Below are 23,213 nucleotides of genomic sequence, written 5' to 3' on the forward strand. Positions count from 1 at the left end.
CCATCGGGGTTTAGGCTTAAGAGCTCTCTGAGCCCTTTTGATAGTGATGGCGGCCGCACGTCTCTGACCCACCAGCAGAGAAAAGATCTGGTGTACACACTCCGTTAGCTCTTCAGCTGGGACGGATTCCAGGATCCCTCTAATCCTCACATTCTTCCTATGTCCTCTATTTTCCTGGTCTTCCAGGCAAAGATAAGCTGTGTTTAACTGTGTACATAGAGATTGTAACTGGGTTTTCAACCCCCTGTTATGCTATACAATTGCTGTTTGAGAGTTTTCGAGTGCTTCAACTCTGTTCCCCATCTGCTGTACCTCCATCTTTATATCGGCTAACTCCTTCATGACTGGAGATAACGCTTGCGACAAGGAGTGTTTAAAGAAGGATCTCGTAATTGGCAGCGGGTCAGCTTCACCTTGTTTGTCTGAGTAAGCGCAGGAGCTTCCTCCATCCAAATCTTTCTCATGTGCTTCAGAGCGTGCTTCGACCACCACCATTTTCTTCCGCCTAACTGGAGAAGACAGCACCTTAGTCAGGTACTTTGACAAGTCTCCTTGTGATTTCTGGGCTCTCGGCGTGCAGTCCGACTCTTTGCCTTTCTCTTTAGTTAGCTTGCCCATGCTTGAACAGGTTGTTCGGCTAAAAAGTTATATGGCCGGGTGTTGCGGTGAAGAGCTCAAAGCTAAGCGTCCACCACCATGCTCTGCTAGCTCCGCCTCCCGCTAACAGAACTCTTGACAATTCACAAAACAACCACTGGGTGGCTACATATAGGATAGACATCTCATGACACGATATAGCAAATTATGTATTTTTAAAAAAGCTGGTCATCTCTCACCACACATCTCGAGGTAAAAAAAAAAGCTAAGGAAGAACACATCTCTACAACAATTTTTTTAGGGTGGGTCAGATTTTGAGATGCCTTAAGGAATGTTACACTGGCTCAACATCGGCTTACCTCAACGCCCTGTTACTAATCTACTGTTAAACATTTCAAATCAATTTAGGCTGAAGGTTTCAGTTGTCTTAGAGAAACAGCAATATAACTTTAGAGCAAAGGTTCCCCAACCTTTCCAAGTTCTTGGGCCATGTTGTGTAGCCACACTGGATATTGAAAATAAAGTCTATCACAGATATGACTGAGTTACATGTTTCGTACTCTAGTGTTAACTGCCAATGATACTGTTTGACCCGACAGCCATTCTTCAATATCACTTTGACATCACAGATCCCACTAGGGCACAATAATATTAAAGGACTTTTCCTATCTGGGACATTTATGGAATGTGCCATTCCGTACTGCTGTGTGTCATATGGACTGTTATAGGTGGGGCTTACAGCCTTATCTCTCCCACTACCTGAGTGATTTCACTATGGAGGTATGTGGGAGCTTGGCTGTAAGTTGTATCTTAGCACCTCTCAGATTGGGTTCACACACCATAGGTAGTCTAGTGGTAGGAATCCATGCCACGCTGAGATACCTTGACGGTGGTGCGAAAGGGCTCCGATGTGTTCCTGACAGGAATACATTGGCTAAAGTCTCAGTTCTTAATATCAGCTTGAGGGATTAGCCAGTATTTTCAGTTGCATATCGTTGTGGTGCACCTTTCGCTGTGATTTATATATTTATACATTTATGGAACAGCCACAGGATTTGAAATAAATGTTTGATGGGTGCGGGTTCCACCTCTGCTGCTATGTCATAAATCAGTTCCCGTTGTGTCGGGCTCTCCAATCATTTCAATACGATTTCTGAAAATAGCCAAGTCAGCACACTCAGCTATTTCGCTATTGAACTGAATGGAGAGAGCCACGAATGCATGACAACCTCTGTATTCCCAACCGGGTGTGACATGGTCTCGTTCTTGAGATAAGAGAGGGTCCTAGAGGTGGGACCCATACTTATTGTACATTTATGCCATATATTGTAGATGTGCCATGAATGTCCCTGAAGGGGGATACCCCTGTAAGAGCTGCCACCAGCTGGGTAGTCAGCAAATACAGCTTTGGGGCACTGGTTGGGGAACACTGCGTCAATGTATAATGCACAATGCATTCGAGCCTCATGTCGGAAGTATATATCAGGAAGATTTCATGTGGATAAGCCAGAAATGTGTATGATAAGAAACCCCATTAAGGTAGTGAGAGCTGACTTTTGCATTGGGCTTTAGTCGGTTTACATGATGCACACATAGCACTGTTAGGTGTGCAATATTTTAGAAAGGAAACTTCACCAGTATTCATGCTCTTGCTTACACTAGAATTAGGACAGTGTTTGAAGTGCAAAACAATAGACAAAGTTATACAATACAGTAAAAAGGTTACATTGTGTAACATTCATTTTTTTCATATGAAAAGGACTATTGAGAAAAGTCACAAGTTTCGCTGTAACTCATGCTACGTGTTTACTTTTCCCAGCAATAATTAAGCAGTTGTGTTTTAAGACTTTTGTAAGACACCATGTTATAGTGATTACAGGGATTAATACTGCAATGATTTACAGCGTGAGCTAATCCTCAGGATTCCAGGCACAAGTCCTATGGAAATCACTGGAGGATCTATTATGTGCATCTGAAATAAGTCTGAAATAAGTGACAGGGCTTTATTGATGGTACCCACTCAGGAGCCGGGTGCTTACTTTTTTACACAGCAGATACCCGGGGGCAGAGTATGCGATCAACGATAATGATAATCACAGACTTTTAACCCTTCAGATGCCGTTATCAATTGCAACTATCTGAGTGGTCTTCTCCCAGGAGCGTTGTGCTCCCGGGGACTGAGACAGCATCCCCGCACAGAGATTTCTAAAGGTTCTAAAGGCTGTCATAGCGAAGTTCTGATCAAGCCCTGCCCATGGCAAGGCTTCGTAGTAACGTAGTATATCTCTCTAGGGATACTTAAAGTAATAAAAAAATAAAAAATGTATAAAAAAAATAAAACAAAATTAAAAGATATAAAATTCTAAACATTAGCATAACTGCATACCAAAATATAAAAATATTTGTCCTGTACGGTGAATGGAAAAAAAATCTAAATGGTCAATTCATCGTTTTTGGTCATTTCACCTTCCAAAAAATGTAATAAAACATGATCAAAAATTCCTACACACTCCATAATGACAAACTATAAAAATGTGGCATCACAGTAATCCTACTGACCCGGAGAATGAAGGTAACAGGTCAGTTTTACCACATAAAAAAACTAAACCAATAAAACTATGGTGGAACTGCATTTTTTTTTTCCAGTTCCACCACATTTAAATTTTTTTCTACCTTCCTACTACATTGTATGGAATAGCAAATGGTGCCATTAAAAAGTAAAGCTTGTCCCACAAAAATCAAGGCTATGTGAATGAAAGAATAAAAAAATTTATGGATCCGGGAAACCAGGGAGGAAAATATGAAAACAGAAAAATGAATATTACTCCATGTTGGTTAATTTTGGCAATTTCATTGTGTACTTTCAGTGTTTAAAGCTTTTAACACCATAATTTTTCTGTTTATGGGACAATTGGTCAATTTGAGAAACTGTGGGTATATGTTGAATCACTTATCATTTTTAACAAAAGAAAAATTGGACTCATTTATTAAATAAGATACAGTGAGGAACAGAAGTATTTGAACACCCTGTGATTTTGCAAGTTCTCCCACTTAGAAATCATGCTACAGTCTGAAATTCAAATTGTAGGTGCATTCCCACTCAGAGAGACAGAATAAAAATATAAAAAAAATCTGGAAATTACATTGTATGATTTTAAAAGAATTTATTTGTCTTGCACTGCTGAACATAAGTATTTGAACACCTGAGAAACAGCAAGAATGATGGCTCTCAAAGACCTGTTACTGTGTTAAAAAGTCCACCTCTACTCTACTCATTAAAGGGGTTCTGCACTTTGTTTAAACTGATGATCTATCCTCTGCTATCTTTAAACAGCTGATCGGCAGGGGTCCCGAGTGTTGGATCCCAGCCGATCAGATGCTGATGATCTATCCAGAGGATAGATCATCAGTTTAAACAAAGTGCAGAACCCCTTTAATCTAACTTAGTAGCACCTGTCTGAGCTCTTTAAAGACCCCTGTCCATCCCACAGTCAGTCAGATGCCAACTACCACCATGGGCAAGACCAAAAAGCTGTAAAAAAACACCAGAGACAAAATTGTGGACCTCCAAAAGGCTGGAAAGGGCTACGGGTCAATTGCAAAGCAGCTTGGTGAAAATAGATCAACTGTTGGAGCAATTGCTAGAAAATGGAAGAGGCTAAAGATGACTGCCAGTCTCCCCCAGACTGGGGCTCCATGCAAGATCTCACCTCGTGGCGTATCACTGATAAGAAAGGTAAGGAATCAGCCCAGAACTACAAGGGAGGAGCTGGTCAATGACATGAAGAGAGCTGAGACAACAGTTTCAAAGGTCACTGTGGGTAGAACACTACGCCGTCATGGTTTCAAATCATGCATTGCACGGAAGGTTGGCCTGCTCAAGTCATCACATGTCCAGGCCCGTCTGAAGTTTGTCAATGATCATCTGGATGATCCAGAGGAGGCATGGGAGATAGTCATGTGGTCAGATGAGACCAAAGTAGAACTTTTTGGTCTAAACTTCACTCGTCGTGTTTTGGAGGAAAAAGAAGGATGAGTTGCATCCCAAGAACACCATCCCTACTGTGAAGCATAGGGGTGGTAACATCATGCTTTGGAGGTGCTTTTCTGCGAAGGGTACAGGACGACTGCACTGTATTCAGGAGAGGATGAATGGGGCCATTTATTGTGAGATTTTGAGCAACAACCTCCTTCCCTCAGTCAGAGCATTGAAGATGGGTCATGGCTGAGTCTTCCAACATGACAACGACCTGAAGCACACAGCCAGAATAACCAAGGAGTGGCTCCGTAAGAGGCATATCAAGGTTCTGGAGTGGCCTAGCCAGTCTCCAGACCTAAATCCAATAGAACGTCTTTGGAGGGAGCTGAAACTCTGAGTTGCTCAGCGACAGCCCCAAAACCTGACAGATCTAGAGGAGATCTGTGTGGAGGACTGGGCCAAAATCCCTGTTGCAGTGTGTGCAAACCTGGTCAAGAACTACAAGAAACGTTTGACCTCTGTAATTGCAAACAAAGGCTTCTGTACCAAATATTAACACTGATTTTCTCAGGTGTTCAAATACTTATGTTCAGCAGTGCAAGACAAATAAATTCTTCAAAAATTATACAATGTGATTTCCTGATTTATTTATTTTTATTCTGTCTCTCAGAGTGGGAATACACCTACAATGTCAATTTTAGACCCCTTCATGATTTCTAAGTGGGAGAACTTGCAAAATCGCAGGGTGTTCAAATACTTATATTCCTCACTGTACCCTGGGAAAACTAGGCAGCATGTTACAGAGCAGGAAGAGCTGAACTGATTGATATACACTAGCAAATGGTTCAGTAGAACTTGCATTTTATTAATTAAAATCCCTGAACTGTCAGGCTTAGGAGTCCAATGGGCGGTCGAGCACTGAAGAGGGCCACCCCCTGGTCTCCTAAGGATAGGATAGGAAGAGCATGGATTGTAATGATTAAAATATAATTTAATCTTTTACGCCAAAACTCCATATCACACTCCACATTGATCGCACCAAATTGTTTATGAACTTTTTTTTTTGTTGTGGATAATATTGGTGAACATTTACAAACTTTTATATGGCTCCTACCCTAATGTGATAAGATTTTGACCCAAGTGGTGCCAAGTTATAGTATTGATATGACATTCCTGGAGCCCCTAGGCCATAACGGTATTCAGCTATCACCCAGTGGCGTTGCGAGGGGGGTGCGGCGGGTGCGGGCTGCATCGGGTGACACCAGTGATGGGGTGAAACCAGTCTGATGGTGGCGGTGGCAGGGCACAGGGAGATGAGCGCTTCCATATTTTGAGTTTTGTGCCTTTTTATTTATTTTTTTATAAAACTTTTTTTCCCCCAACTTAAGGACACCCCTGTGTATTTAACATTTATTAAGTCTGTATTTTAAAATTGTCACTGCCAGATATCAAACTCACCAACTTCTGCATTGAAGCCAAAGACTCTAACAATTGAGCTATAGGGCTCAATGCTAACAAATTAAAGATTTTATATATATATATATATATATATATATATATGTACACCGGCCGTCTGAGAAAAATACCAGCTAGGGTGATAGAATACCAGCCAGGTGCCAATCCTAGGCACAACTGTTATTAGCTTGTCATGCATAAAGATTATTACGGAAAACATTGTCTGTCCACACATTTTGGACAGACAATGTTTTCCGTAATAATCTTTATGCATGACAAGCTAATAACAAGCTACTTTCACACTAGCGTTCGGGGCTCCGCTTGTGAGTTCCGTTTGAAGGCTCTCACAAGCGGCCCCGATCGGATCCGTCCAGCCCTAATGCATTCTGAGTGGATGCGGATCCGCTCAGAATGCATCAGTCTGGCAGCGTTCAGCCTCCGCTCCGCTCAGCAGGCGGACACCCGAACGCTGCTTGCAGCATTTGGGTGTCCGCCTGGCTGTGCGGAGGCAAACGGATCCGTCCAGACTTACAATGTAAGTCAATGGGGACGGATCCGTTTGAAGTTGACACAATATGGCTCAATTTTCAAACGGATCCGTCCCCCATTGACTTTCAATGTAAAGTCAAAACGGATCCGTTTGCATTATCATGAACAAAAAAAAAATATATATATATTTTTTTTTTGTTCATGGTAATGCAAACGGATCCGTTCTGAACGGATCTAAGCGTTTGCATTATAGGTGCGGATCCATCTGTGGAGATACCAGACGGATCCACTCCGAACGCAAGTGTGAAAGTAGCCTTATCTTGGTGATTTACTAAATGGTTAGATGGTATTATTTCAATAGACAAGTAGAAATTGCAATGAACATAGATGAGCATAAAAGGTCTGAGTTATGTTTGCATTCAATACATAAAATAAGTCAAATCATTTTCCAAACCTCGGCTTTCAATCTCTTGGATGCACATTTCCACAACCATTGGCCTTGGCGTATTGTGTGCTTTCACCAGTGTGGTAAGGTCACAGCTGTACACTTTCTTGATGCGCTTGAGGTCTGGCTGGCAGTCATTGGGCACATACTTAGAACACTGTTTATGTACATTCAACCCACAGTCTGCAAATCAGAAAAAAAGCAATGAGCGAAAGCAACAAAGGCATGCTAATAACGTCCATGACTATATCACAGTATATGTGTCTACAGTTGATAAAATCCATGCAATGCTTAAAAAAAACTGCACATTAATATAAAACAGATTCAGATAGCATCAACATATATGGCAAAATGATGAGAGACTCCAAGATATTTTTCAGAATATTGTACGCCCATCATATCCCTGCGTGTAGCTTGGAGGACAGAAATAGCTATGTACTGTAGGCAGCCTTGTGCTCAGGATCACATAGACAGGGACATACACAGATCTCATGGTGCCCCATAGCAAAAATGATCATTGGCCCCCTTGCACCACCAATTTCCCAGTGCACATGCATCCAACACTCCCAGGCAATGTGGAACGCAAAGCACAATGCCCCAGATTTCTGACAAATTTACAATTTGTTATATTAAAGAGGACCTTTCACCGATTATGACACTGTGAACTAAGAATACAAACATGGAGAGCGGCGCCCGGGGATCTCACTGCACTTACTATTATCCCTGGGCGCCGCTCCGTTCTCCCGCTATGCCCTCTGGTATCTCCGGCCACTAAGTTATAGAAGGCTGAGATTTCAGTCACTAAGTTATGGTAGGCGGAGTCTGCCCTTGTTCTGCTCTAGCGCTGGCCAATCGCAGCGCAGAGCTCACAGCCTGGGAGGTTATTTTCTCCCAGGCTGTGAGCTCTGCAATGCGATTGGCCAGCGCTACAGAAGAACAAGGGCAGACTCCGCCTACTATAACTTAGTGACCGGAGATACCGGAGGGCATAGCAGGAGAACGGAGCGGCGCCCGGGGATAATAGTAAGTGCAGTGAGATCCCCGGGCGCCGCTCTCCATGTCTGTACACTTAGTTCACAGTGTCATAATCGGTGAAAGGTCCTCTTTAAGCTGAAGAAAAACTTCACTTAGCCTCACCCATTTTATCAAACTTTTGTGCTGGAAAAAGTGGAACAGGTGTGTCAATAACACAACGCTTATCTTGAATAGTAAGTTTCTTGATGTATTTACAACTGGCATAAATACACTGATAAATCTGCTTCACTTCATATATTACAAAGATGTCTACCTGTAGCTACCACTAGGGGGAGCTCAGTGCACAGGAGTTTATACAGTGCAATGGAAGTTGTAATAATGTCTTTGTACTGAGCTCCCCCAAGTGGCGGCTGCCTGAAAATGCTGAATTTTCAACTCAGAATGGAAGGAGAGAAGAAAGATCAGTGCCGGGCCCCCTTTACGGCCCGGGCCCTGTAACAGTCACTTGGTCTGCCTTTATTTAAGGCAGTGTTTCCCAACCAGTGTGCCTCCAGCTGTTGCAAAACTACAACTCCCAGCATGCTGGGAGTTGTAGTTTTGCAACAGCTGGAGGCACACTGGTTGGGAAACACTGATTTAAGGTATGCCACTGGACACAGCTAAAGCATAGACTTCTTCTCCCTACTACCACAATGTCTCAAAGCATCTCTCAGTTGTATCATTTAGACAGACTTTATATTAAAAAAGCATGCTGATATGGGCTTAATAATTACACATTATATAAGTGGTGTTCAATGGTGGGCTGAAATTAAAGAGGGCCTGTCACCTATCCTGACATGTCTGTTTCAGTAACTATTTGCATTTCCCATGCAATTGTTCTTGAGCAATAATTGTTGAGTATCTTGGACCTGCCTCTTGGACCTGCACCCCTAGGCGCCATATCCAGGCGGAGAAAGAAAGGTGAGGTGGCCATTCATGTTATGAATGGACTACGGTAAGTTCACAGTCAATAATTAAACGCCATTCTACTTGAAAGGAATGTGTCATCAGAAAATGACCTATTGTTTAAATCCAGTTTTGATGTTAAATATATATTTTTAGAGTTTTTGGTAAACTTTTTACCAATTTTCCATGTCCCTATACATATTTCAAATAAGATCCAAAAATCATGCAGTTTTCACACTGGCCATTAGGGTTAGAATATGTCAAGAGATTTGTTGTTTGAGAGCGGCCACATAGGCCATAGACACAACACATTGTAGGGGACATCATTCACCTCTAGATTTTTCTAGTCATGCTGTGTGACCTGTGTAGAGCTCAGGGAGCTTATAAGCTGTGAAATCGCCTATTGTCAATGGTGGACCCCGTGTTGTCTATACAGAGGTGATATCTGTCATTGTAGTTCTGCCAGGTACTGAAAAGTTACTGATGTTCACTAGCTTGGTGACTGATAGGATGCTACTCAACAGCCTTCCCCTAAATGACCTGCCGTTACCTTTCATGGGTAGATTGGCATAAAAAAGAGGGCAGTGGCTGCTTTGTTGTACAAAATCTGAAAAATTAAGTACATTTTCAGGATTTATTTTTTTTAAATCTCAGATTACTGTTTTGGAAATCTGCTTTGTATTAGAAAACATCCCACCCATGACCACAGCTTTATCTCAGATGTCTTCTGCTCTGACAAGTACTGAAGCTTGCACATATATGAATGGCTCTTAAAGGATAACTGTCATATATATTTTCTTTATATAATTGGATTTGTCCTCATTACGTTTACATTAGTGTTTATACTTTTGGCTAGGTATTAAATTACCATGTAATTTCTGCATGTCCAGTCCTCCCTCTGGCATTTTAACTTTGCCGCTTAAAGAGCGTTGCTCTCCGTCTCCCAGCTTCTTCATACAGAAGACGGAGGACGTAGAAGTGGGCAGTCCCGCACGCTGCGTGCTCGCTCCCGTCTGAACCCGGAAGTTACTTCCTGCATAGAGAGCTGTAAATCACGTTCTACTAAGCATTACGCCAGGTACCCAGCCACAAGTGTAAAAAAGGAAATATACACTACATAAATCCCTGCATTGATGTTCAGCAGTGCGATTCCGATCCTCTAAGTGAGTGTTGAGGAGATCGGGACGTGCTGCTGTGTCTCTGTGCCCCGATCTCCCCTTCAGGATGGCCGAGCCGGAGAAAATTGGTATTGAGCCTGAGACACCCCTCCTCTCCCCCGTAATTGAACAGGATTGCCGAGCGGTTTAGTAGATTTTCAGCTGACAATCTACTGTAACAGCCGACATCAGTGGATGTCTGCCGTTTAACCACTACCTTGCAGCGGTCCGTAGGGACCGCTGTATGGAAGGGATTAACAGTGAGGAAGCTCCCCCGTCCCCCCTCCCCTCCCGGCGCTGCGCTGCTTTGCTCTGCTGTGGCTGCGTTCGGATTCCTCATAACAGAGGGAGATCTTTTCATGTGTGCAGGCTGAAATGACGCGCAGCAATACAGCCACTTGCTAAAATGGGCTCTCAGGAGGAAGAGGGCATGTTGAAGTGTGGACAACTCCGATTGGTTGAGTTGAGGCAGCACATTCCCGAGATTAGCACAATGCATCCTGGGTAGAGAGGGAAGGCAGGCTTAGCCTCAGGGTGAGGGCATTGGCGGCCATCTAGAGAGGAGAGGCTGAATTAAGTCTGGTGAAGAACGGGGTATGTGAGGAAAAAAATAAATGATTATGGATTATCACCTCAGTAGTAACTACTTATGTGAAAATTGAATTTTGAGTTAAAATATGACAGTTATCCTTTAAGTATAAAGCCAAATTGTGTTTTATTTCGAATACGCCTTTAAAAGACATTTTGACTCCATAACCTAGATCTCTGACTGATTACATAGGAAATATTTAGCTTTTGGCATAACTATTTCCTGACAAATGAACCATTTAAAGAAAATGTAGATTGAAGCAACAGACAAGCATGTACGTCTGGCACCTCTGGCACAGCAGTGTGAAGTTAATCTGAGCTGGCACCACATCAGGGTTAATGATCACATGTCGTTGAGTTGTGCTTTGTGATTCTTTGCAGCCAAATAAAACTCCTTTCCTTTCCTTTCCTTTTTTCTTACTTTTCAAAAATGTAAGTGTTGAATCATGGACTGGCTGTAACATGTCCACATGAAACGTGAAAAAGTCAGTGAGGACTTTTATAGAAAAACCAAATATAGACACTTAAATGTTTAGTTCCAAATACAAATTCCCATCTGTGTCTCCAAGTATAAAGGCTCACACTAACAATAAATACTTGTAAACTTAGTAACTAAGCACTCCAGGGGTTCTGTAAGTCCCATGCCAGGATTATGCGGCAGCGTATGCCACCACTATCATCAGAACTTGTAGTTACATAGTTACATACTTTTGAAAAAAGACATATGTAAGTCCATCAGGTTCAACCAAGGTATAGGTGGGGATGGGCATTTTAAAAAAGGGGAGTGAATCCCAGAATTGTACACATTTTCACAAGCATTAATTTCATTTACTTATTAGAATTAATCTAAACCCTTTTTAAAACTGTCCACTGTTCCTGCTGTGACCACATCCTAAATAAATGTAATTATTTTAATCTTTTCTCATAACTAAGACCCTCCATGCCCCTTATCATTTCAGTTGCTCTTCTTTGTACTTTTTCTAGCTCCAGGGCATTCTTTCTATGAACTGGAGCCAAGGACTGAACTGCATATTACAGATGAGGCCACACCAAACCTTTGTAAAGTGGTAATATTACATCCCTGTCCCGCGAAACTATGACGATATTCTGCTAGTCTTAGAAGCAGCTGATTGACATTGTATGCTGTTATTTAATCTATGATGAACAAGGACACCCAAATCCTGTTCTACAAGTGAATCTCCCAGTGTTACATCCCCTAGGACATATGATGCATGTAGAATATTACTACTGAGATGCATAACTTTCCATTACTATGGTGGGCCTCATTTATCAAACTGTCTAAATAATAACATCACAGCACAGCCTACAGCAACCAATCAGAACGTAGCCTGCACTTCTTAGGGAACAAATATGTTAGGGAATAGATATGTTGATAGAATACCTATGGTTTGTACAGAATAAAACAGAAAACAACCTATATATACACCTTCATATGAAATCAGTGGCATAAAAAAAAGTACAGTGCAATACAGTGATCCCTCAAGATACAATGGCCTCAGGATGCAATAATTTTAACATACAATTGTCTTTTCTGACCCATTGTAAGTTGAAACTAGACTCAACATACAATGTCTCAGGCTCAGATCCAACCAGTCAAGGACACTTCTCTAGTTAAATTGCTGTATTAGTTGCTAGTTAGCAGCTATTCCTGGATGTTATATGTAAGAACTTGTTTTATCTGTCTTAGTTATCTGCTTATTTTTCTTAAATCTTAATTTTCTCTTAACTTGAATGACATTTTGGGGATTTGGTACCTATTACTCAACTTACAGTACAATGGTTTCAGCATACAATGATCCTGCTGGAACCAATTAATATTGTATCTTGAGGGACCACTGTACAGGCTCACTTCTATGGCAGTTTTATAGTACTGCTGCACAGTATATATGAGCCCTGCCAAGGTTGAGCCAACCAAGGCTGTTAAGAATAACATAACCATATTAAACGGGCCCATGATTGGGGCAGTTATAGGGAAGAAGATATTTTCCAGACAGCACCACCAAGGCAAAGCTCCTCTCCTGTATCCGCACTGCAGCTGCCATTACATCATTATCCAGGGAAGGGAGACCTCCAAGCTCCAGCTGAGTTCCCTACAAGATCCTGGACCAGTCCTCTTAGCTCCTTCCCTAATCAGGCATCAGTGGCACATCTGTAGTGTGTAAGGCCTTCAGCCTAGAGGCAGAATAAATTATTCCTCAGTAAAACATCTAACCTTCAGTTCACTGATTCAATATCAGTCAGTCTCACTGAAACTGAATTACTAAAGTGAAGATCAGAACTCCCCACAAGAGTCTCTTGAAGAGACTTTTGGAGTCCACTTGTGACAGCAGCCATCCAGAATTTGAAGTTTATGCAGCTTTTTGTGTGGCCACAGTTTATAACCACAGCCCAAAATCGCACCAAGAAAAGACATATTCTTTCTTGGCCTGATTGTTACTGTAAACTGCAGCCCATGCTCATCCTGCCATTACAAAATGGGACTGGGAGGTTCTTATTCGGCCGCTGGTTGAACTGCTGTGGAGGCCGAGGACAGTGACATTTTAAAATAAGTTACCTCAACTTCTTCAATGGCACTGCCACTCCTTTCTCTTCCCCGGGTTACAGATCAGTGATTGGCTGCAGCAGTATGCTGGATGTGATGCTGCAATCACAACTATATATCACCATGTGTAACCCAGGGAAGAGAAAGGAGCGATGACGAATTACTATGATAAAATATTGCTATACAGTATAACTACTGTATGTGGGCAAAAAGGGGACCGGTGTGGCATTCGGTGGAGTCAGAGATGTGGCTTAATGTTAAAAATCTTTGCAGAGGTGCACTATGCGCTGCTTATAGTGTCCCTCCTTAGTCTCTTTAAAAGTTGGGAGGTATATTACAGCAATTGCATATACCACAATAGCAGAACATAGAGACCACAGCAGTACAGTACAGCACCTAAAAGTTAACACTACTAAGAACATGAGAATATTCAGGATGGTGGGGGGCCCACAAAATGCCCATGCAATTTATGTACTGGGCTCGCCAATGTGTTAACACAGCTCTGGCCAGAACAACTGTGATGTGGCACTAAGGATGCTTTCTTACTGTGTGGAAGACACTAAAGGGGCATATTTATTTTGATGGGCCACAAAGGCACTGTGCACCACAGAAGAAGGGCACTGTGTGTTACACAAAGTAGGGTTTTACTGAGTAGGTTGCATAAAGGAGATTAATTGGAGCGTATGGAGATTAATTGGGCAGGGTTAGAAGCATAGCTTAATGTAAAAAAAAAAAAATCTCCCTCTGTGACCACAGTAGGCAGGCAATACACAGACAGTGAGCCCTAACTGGAACTCCGTCCGCTTTCCCTGCCTACTTTCAGTGCAAGCCCTAGGCGGCAAGTCCACAACTGGTCGACGTTCCCTACTCTGCTAAAGTGCAAGACATACACACATAGAGACAGAACAACACAGAGATGGAGTTGCATGGAAATTGGTCAGAACTGGGCGGACAATACAGTACCAAATTGCAAGACAGTGGGTAGTCAAATAGCCAAGCCAAAGTCAGAACCAGATGAGGAACACAGTACCAAAACATGAGACAATGAGTGGTCAATGGTAAGCCAATGTCAATAATAGAAGCAATCCAAACGCACACAGAACTGGAACCATGACTGGCTATGACTGGCACTGGTATAAGGCCAGGAAGGGGTTAAAATAGAGCACCCAGGATTGGACCCTGATAGGTCATGACTAGACGCTCCATTAGTCAGAACACTAGCACACAGGAATAGACCAGCTCAGCAATCAGCCTACTGCTAGTCCCCTCCAGCACATGTGGGGAGAAGGAGCATTGCATCCTGTTGCTAATGGCACTGTCACATCACCAGGTAGCGTGGCTTAGCAGAGTGCCTCTCCCGGAGCAGTTGCGCCAAGCTGGAGATCTTGCCATGGAGCACGGACAGGTAAGTTCATGACACCCTCTTTGCTTTCTTTGAAAGTTGAGGTATGCATAGGAGACACTGAGAAGTTCTATGTCACTCATCTATCACTGGTTGCCCTGACATAGGACTGGACGCTGCAGTGTGGTAAGACTCTGACCCCTCTTCCTCTGAATAGCCAGTGGTATTAGGAGATGTAGGTGGCAAAAGAGGAACCAAGATAGCAGAGAAACCGTAAATGACACATCAACTAAAACAGGTATACACAAGGCATACCCAAGAGCCCATGCTGCACTATACTGGCATCATTTATTTTTTCTGGAGTTCTTCTTTAAATTCTAAATTAAATAGACATGTTGCTGAATAGAGGACACATTTCATGAGGAAGGGTCTAAAGTACAACCTCTAGAACTGGCAGAAAATCATGTGTTTTTCCACAGAAGACTCTAACCACGGGCTACAAAATAATGATGAACTCGAACAACCCTTTCATCCAATTATACATCAATGACTGGCACAGAAACCCTGAGGGCATCTTTAAATTAGGAACAAAATAATTTTAATTTGTCAGGATAGCCTAAATGAAATCAAGCATAATTCATCACATGGACAGTGAGCTCTGCTCATACTGAAGGGCATAAATCTGTTAAAGGTTTAAGAAGCATCTCATATGAGTCCCAGATATCCACACTATTTATGTCACCGACGTGTTATTAGATACAGAAGCCACTTAAAGCTGCCGTCATTGTAATGATCTAGTAGGATTATGGTTGGTAGGTATTCGTCCCAAAAATCTAAAACTGGAAAATTCACAAATGCTTTGGCTTGGTAAAGTTTTCCTAGGGAAGCGACAGCGTCAGTGACATGGCAGTGATTTGCCCATAAGTTCTTAAAGGGGTTATCCGGTAGTTTCTGACATGCTATTAAGGCCTCATGCACATGACCGTTGTTCTGGTCCGCATCCGAGCCGCAGTTTTTGCAGCTCAGGTGCGGACCCATTCACTTTAATGGGTCCGCAAAAGATGCGGACAGCACTCCGTGTGCTGTCCGCATCCGGTGCTCCGTTACGTAGCCCCACAAAAAAAATATAACATGTCCTATTCTTGTCCGTTTTGCGGACAAGAATAGGCATTTCTACAATGGGCTGCCTGTTCTGTTCTGCAAATTGCGGAAGGCACACGGGCGGCTTCCGTGTTTTGTGTATCCGCAATTTGCTGACCGCATGAGGCCTAAAGCTGGACCCCAACTGATGCCTTGGATAAAGGGCTGCCCTTATTGGAATGACAATTTGACCATGTTGGCTCTGATCAGTTTTTAAGCTTCTCAAGTTAATTAGCTTGCTATCTTGACTATAGTGAGCTGTGCTACTAAATCCATTCAGGATATAGGAGGATATCCCATTTCCCAGATCCCCATCAATATTTCTTAAAACTTATGACTAATAACCAAACAGGAGAAACCCTTTCAAAGCTGGAATCACAATGCAGTTTTGTTGTAGCATTTTGACTCAAACAGCAAGGGGAAGTATCAGGCTTTCCTTCATACTTTTCCTTCTTACTGGATCAAAAAGAATTCCTTCCTAATGATAAAATTGTGGACAAGAAAAGGCATTTTCAACGAGAGTGACGGCGATGTGCGGTCCGCAAAATGCAGAACGCACATTGCCAGTGTCCATGTTTTGCGGATCCGCAAAACATATACGGACATGTGAATGGACCCTTAGGGAGCCACTGCACTCACTGGAGCTCTGCGGAGAACCAGCAGCTTACCAAGCACAGCGCCACACATAGTATACTGGCTGTGCTTGGTATTGCAGCCCAGCCCCATTCACTCCAGTGGGGCTGAGCTGCAGATAGGCCATGTGACCCAGGTACGGTGATATCACATGGCCTAGGAAGAGGCCTCGGCGATCATGGAGCGCCTGACCTCTCCTAACAGCTGATTAACGGATCCGACAGGCCGTTTACTGGATCTGTTCTGTATCTGGGTACTGCCGTTCACCGCCAGACCCCATTGACTATAATGAATACAGCAGGGATCCTGCCAGTTTCCGGCATGAGTGCTAGGTGTTGGCCAGACAAAAACTGGCCCATGACCTGGTGGGCCACATTCAGTAGAATGGCACACAAATGCTAGTGATGTGTCAGCGACATGCCATTCTAGCACAGGTGACCAGTAACTGGATGCAGTGATGGTCTCGGGACCAAGCCGCTTCTTGTCTGGTGGGGACTGCAAGTGCCAGGAATCGGGCAGTGGCGTGGGAATGGCGGGACTGTGGACAGATGAGTCGTTTTTTTCTTTAAATTGGGCACAATTGGCGATGTCAACTCCTCTTTAAGCTCAAGTACAGTTGAGACAAATTTAGAAAGGCTGCAGACATCATCTATATCTTCTTAGATGACACAAACACAGACATAACAAACATGCATACTGAATCATAACGTGGGAGTCCAGTGAGGAGGCCACAAGAAGGTCAGAAATTGTTTCCTGCTCCTCATCAGTGTCTCGGTATGTCTGTTTAGACTGTACACTAACATTGCTTTTATTGGCCAGTTTAAACTTCCAGACTGCTGATTTTAACAAACTGCCAAAAAAATACTGTAAAAAAACATACATACACTGCATATGGATGGAATTGTATAAATCTTTATAACAACACTGATAAATGACATGAAATATGGTTACTTTACCTGAGCACCTGACTCCCTGAGCGATGAGACCCCACATGAAATTGGCACAGTATTCACACCAGTGTGGACCCCGAAATGTGTGTACCTGTGAAAGAGATAAATCCAAGGCTATAGAAAGGTAGAGAGGATGCAAGGCAATACAACAGCATCATCACACATAGAAGGAACAGTGAGTGTACCATATGCCAACTTTGATTGCTTGATGCCATGATATAAGCATGCAATAGATGCACCCAGGAGAACCCAGGCTAGAGGAAGCAAGGTCACCCGGCGAGTTGAATATTCACAATACAGATATCATACTGCAGTTCACTTATTGAAGATTTTATGAGAAAGTTTTTTTCCAAGCCCGTGATGTGGTCCCCCATTGTAAAATAATAAGCTTTGCCATTTTTACTACTTTGCAATTTTTCATTGTTCCCCTGCCACCAAAACCAGTGTCCCCAGTGATCTGCATTCTAACATCTATGCATGGCCACATTTCAATCGATTAGGTCACAATGGGCAAAATGTCAGGTGACAGCTTTTCAGCGGCATGTCAAACACCAGCAGTGGCACAAGACCCTATAAGTGATGAGTATAGTCAGTGCAAATTTGGTTATTTTACTGTAGGGAGAGTGTTTTTGGGGATGGGAGATACATACATGCCAGATAACCCCCTTTCTGTGTGAAACCTCCTTTAAACATATGTAACAATTTTACATTGTATGAACATAGCCTAATGCAGCCATAGCTGACCTCCAGCTTCATGATATGATATAGGGTAGGGATGCCCAACCTGTGGTCCTCCAGCTGTTGCAGAACTACAACTTCAGGGCAGCCTACAGCTATTAGGGCATGCTGGGAGTTGTAGTTTTGCAACAGCTGGAGGGCCGCAGGTTGAGCATCCCTGATATAGGGGGTTGGCCACTGGAATAAATACAATAAAAATGCACATTTCAACTGCCTCCCACTCCCTGATTGTCACCATTATTACAGCTTTGAGCTCAACAACCAATAACCTTACCTTTAATGGACTAAATGTAATTTATTCCAAAATATATATGGAACATATCTGTACCCAAACTGGTTATTTAGTGCTCACAAATTCCTGAGATTCCAACTAAATTCTTATAGTTTCATGGGTTGTGTAGAATGGCAGATTGCTAGGCAGCAATGAAGATGTTGTTGTGGTCCTTTTATTAAGTGATCATGATTATGGCAGCAGCTAATAGGGTTTACAGTTGTCATCTAAACACCCAGATGAGCTTAAAGGCCATGTACACCTTCGGAGGTAATTCATTTTTTGGTCTAAACATATATTTTTTTAAATTTGCCTTTTTAAAAATAAAATTGTCTGTTCTGTCACAAAGGGTTAACTGTTACTGGTACTTTCATACTCACTTTGTGCTGGTCATCTAATAAACATTATCTCTAAACTACTAAGAGGTCATAAACACTTATTTAAGCCACATTCTTATCAATAAGATAAGAACTGAACTATAATGAGTGTTTATAAGGTCAGAGAGCAGAGATAAGGAGCCTGTCTGCTGCTGGTTTGACGGAAAAGACAGAAAATCCAAAGGGTGCTACTAGAACGTGTCAGCTCTGTACAGAAAAAAGGACACCATATTATTAATAAAGACCAATGTAAAAAAAAATAGTATAATGCAATAATAAAAAGTGTACATAGCCTTTAAAGGACCCAGGAATGTTTTTATTGGATGTTAATGGACAATCTGGTGTCCCACTTGTACTGATTAAACCAGTCTGGTCTCCTGCACATCACTCCATACTAGAGTACCATACCGCACCACCTTACCATGCTCTGATGTTTGTCTGGAGCTATTCTGCATATATTCGGCAGGTAATAGTGCACATTTTGCCTTATTTATATGGTACAGTGCAGGGCTCATGCACTTCCAGTTTATACTGCGATGTGCGTGAGGCTTAATTTTATCTAGTCAACATCACATGTCCAACTGCCGTTTCTACAATGGGAATCTTCCCATACGAAAAGAAAAAAAAGAGAGTCGTAAATATCTGGTGAAATATCTTATTTTCTATTCTTCGCTCTTCTCTTGCATGACTCATATATTGTATATTCATGGAAGATATGAACCCTGTTCTATTTTAATATCTTCCATTGTTCGTGAGAAAGACAACTTTTGATGCCCGTATTTTTATTTACAAAGCACACAATTAGTTAGAGCACTAAAACTTACAATTAATGCACAGAATACGTAAGAGATGAAAACTGTCTTGGAAACACATAATTTTCTAAGCCATATTTTGGGAACCTACGTACATGAAATGAGAAACAGTGCCCAGCTAATCATGACTTTAAAATCCAGATCCAGGCAAAAAGACCCATAAGATCCAATGACTAAATGCACATTTATGTAGCTTCAGCATCTTTGTGTCCCAGTTATAAAATGCTAAACATACACTTATGTGGCTAACATCAAAGATAATTGGACTTCTCCAGCTGAAACATTACACAAAATGATGATGATGGGGTTTAGTCCTGTGGCACAAAATATGGCTTTCCATAATTGCGTCATACAAGTCAAGCATACAGAATTGATGCCTGGGTTAGTTTAAAACACCAGGAGAAAAACATGAGATGACAGATCTCAGAAGAAGTTTGGCGGAATTCAAGGATTTCTTCACATGGGTGAAATCAATTACCCAGATTACACAAGTGGACTTCAAGTACAATACAGATAGAAGTACCAGATCACCTTTAGTGAATCCACACAAATGTATTATAGAATCACATAAAGGCTACATGCACACGACCATTGTGTGTTTTGCATGGACAGCCATTAATATAACTGCCTATTCTTGTCCGCATTAAATCTAGACAATCAGTTAAAAACATCAGGGAAGCTATAGCTGCCACCCTTGAGACACAAGATAATAACGCCCCCACCCCCACCCTACTACTAAGTTTAGATGCCAAAAAGGCGTTCGACAAGGTGTCATGGCCCTTGCTGAACACCGCTTTATCTCACAGACGGTTTGGCCCTGTGTTTTCTGACTTTATCTGTCATCTTCAATCAGATGTCCGCACCACACTCACGATAAACGGCTACAACACCCTCTATCTAGGCACTTTTAGAGGCACCAGGCAGGGATGCCCTCTTTCTCCTCTACTTTTTAATATCTCTTTAGACCTTCTTCTACATTATCTACAACCACTCTACACCTCTCCGCAAGACGACCGTCTTCCAGTCGCCCTGGCCGGATTTGCCGACGATATACTGTTAATTGTTAAAGGGGTTCTGCACTTTGTTTTAAATGATGATCTATCCTCAGGATAGATCATCAGCTTCTGATCAGCGGGGGTCGGACACCCTGGACCCCCGCCAATCAGCTTTTTGAGAAGGCAGCGGCGCTCCAGTAGCGCCGCGTCCTTCTTACTGTTTACCGCCGGCCCACTGACGTCACGACTAGTATAAACTAGCGTGGGCGGGGCTAAGCTCTGTTCACTTGAATGGAGCTTAGCCCCACCCACGCTAGTTGATACTAGTCGTAACGTCAGTGGGCCGGCGGTAAACAGTGAGAAGGCCGTGGTGGACCCCCGCCGATCAGAAGCTGATGATCTATCCAGAGGATAGTTCATCAGTTAAAACAAAGTGCAGAACCCCTTTAAACACCCAGAAACCACACTCCCACGAACACTACAAGATCTTATAGATATAGGACAGCTTTCGGGTTACACCCTTTACCTGGATAAATCCCAAGCTCTGCTCCTTAAAGGGCCCACAAGACCGAGATGGACTGCTCCTTTCCACTATCAATGGCACTCGCACTCTATATTATACCTGGGGGTACAGATCACTTAATCACTTGGTAAGCTATATAATGCAAATATTGCACCCTATGTGCATATGCTGGAGGACACGGTAGCAGGCTGGCGACATCTTCCTTTGTCGTACATGGAGCAGGCATACCTTATTAAGATGGTGGAATTTCCCTACCAGTATATCTCCCTACCAGTGTGATGATGTCACTACGTTCATCACATGGTCCGTCACATGGTCCATCACCATGGTTATGGATCATGTGACGGACCATGTGACAAGCGTAGTGACGTCATCAAAGGTCCTATTCCTCACAGAACAAGACAGAAGAGATGCCGGCTGCGCGAACAAGTGGTGAGTTAAATTATTATTTATACATTTTTTACCCCTCCAGCCCTATTGTACTATGCATTCTGTATTCAGAACCTATAACCATGTTATAAGGGAAAATAATACAATCTACACAACCTTGAACCCAAACCTGAACTTCTATGAAGAAGTTCGTGTCTGGGTACCACAGTCAGTTTTTTATCACGCTCGTGCAAAATGCATTGCACCCGTGCGATAAAAACTGAACAACGGAACGCAATTGCAGTCAAAACTGCGTACCTACTCACGCGGGTTTGGACCTTATCCGAAGGGTACTTTCACACTAGCGTTTTTCTTTTCCGGCATAGAGTTCCATCCTGTTCCGGCATAGAGTTCCGTCAGTTCTATCCCCATGCATTCTGAATGGAGAGCAATCCGTTCAGGATGCATCAGGATGTCTTCAGTTCAGTCTTTTTGACTGATCAGGACAGAGATAAAACCGCAGCATGCTATAGTTTTATCTCCGGCCAAAAAAATGGAACACTTGCCTGAATGCATTTTTTTCCATAGGAATGTATTAGCGCCGGATTCGGCATTCCAAATACTGTGAAAATGTGAAAACAATAAATGTCGGATCTGTTTTTCCGGATGACACCTTACAAATGCCATCAGTTGGCATACGTTTTGACGGATCTGGCAGGCAGTTACAGCGACGGAACTGCTTGCCGGATCACTCTGCCGCAAGTGTGAAAGTAGCCTAACTGTGGAGGAGAGGTGAACATGTTGGGCTACTTATATGTTATATTCACCTTGCGGTTTGCAAGGAGTCAAGTTATGGTTTCTGTACTACTAATCCCCCATAACTAATCCTTTCCCCTCTCCTTCCCCCATCACCCCCCTTCTAAAAACTGATTGATGTCGGAGGGTTGACGTAATAGCTCCTATATACTACTCTGATTGTCTATGTTGGGACTTTTACCAAAGACTTGCTGTAAACGATGCTGTAAAGTACTACTTAGCACATCACACTGAATGTACTTTTTTATTATGTCAACCTGAAATAAAAACATTTGAAAATAAAATAAGATTTTTCAATTTCCTTTAAAGGGGCTATCTATGATTAATGTAAAAACATTAACATCAGACACCATATAGAACATGACAAGCTCTTTCTAACAAAGCTAGAACCAGCCCTGTACCTCCCATGGATCTAGAGCTCCTCCTTCACTCATTGCTGCAATCGCTAGGCTAGATTGATTTCAGGTGTCTCTTTTCTCAGGGGGAGTGTTATTTCTGCTGCAACTCTCTCCCTATCAGATCTCAGGGGGCACGTCCGTCCTTTCTGCTGCAGCCCCCTCCCTGTAACTGTCACTGCGTCAAACAGTAGCTACAGCTGGTGGCGTTAATGAATGGAACTGAACATGTACGACCACCTCAGCGAGGTGGAGAGAGAAATAAGGAAAAGAAAAAAACAGTAGATGGTGAAGCACAGATTCTATTACTAGATGCTATTGCAAAATTATTCAGATCCAGGTGCTGGTTTTAAAAGCATTGAATATTTTAAGTTCGACAACCCCTTTAACTATAATAGAAAACCGACCAATGAGCTTAATGACTGTAGTAGCCAAGCCACAATCAAAGCAGAACGTGTGAATGTTCCCTCATTAGACTTAGTAAACATTTACTTGCTTTCTTATCCTGATCCTGTTAAAGGGGTTGCCCGGGCTTTTTCAATTGATGACCTATCCTCAGAATAAGTCATCAATATCAGATCGGTGGGCGTCTGACCCCCGCCAATCTTATGTACGAGGAGACGGCGCGCGCCCCGCTGCTGTCCCATAGACATACAGAA

General features: G+C 42.6%; 1 protein-coding gene across 2 annotated transcripts in view; it reads right to left on the reverse strand.

The window, feature by feature from the left end:
- The window catches only part of CHN2 (chimerin 2), a 365,034-nt gene that overhangs the window by 27,274 nt on the left and 314,547 nt on the right, over positions 1-23,213 (reverse strand). For both annotated transcript variants that reach the window (XR_006389957.1, XM_044293227.1), the window contains exons 8-9: positions 17,265-17,349; positions 6,975-7,148 (exon numbers count right to left, since the gene is read on the reverse strand). Coding sequence is in view for 1 of the 2 variants with exons in the window: in XM_044293227.1 (XP_044149162.1) it covers positions 6,975-7,148; positions 17,265-17,349 (259 nt within the window). In the remaining variant the exon portion in view is untranslated. The remainder of the gene's footprint in view (positions 1-6,974; positions 7,149-17,264; positions 17,350-23,213) is intronic.

Source organism: Bufo gargarizans, chromosome 5 (assembly GCF_014858855.1).
Source record: "Bufo gargarizans isolate SCDJY-AF-19 chromosome 5, ASM1485885v1, whole genome shotgun sequence".
NCBI lineage: Eukaryota > Metazoa > Chordata > Amphibia > Anura > Bufonidae > Bufo > Bufo gargarizans.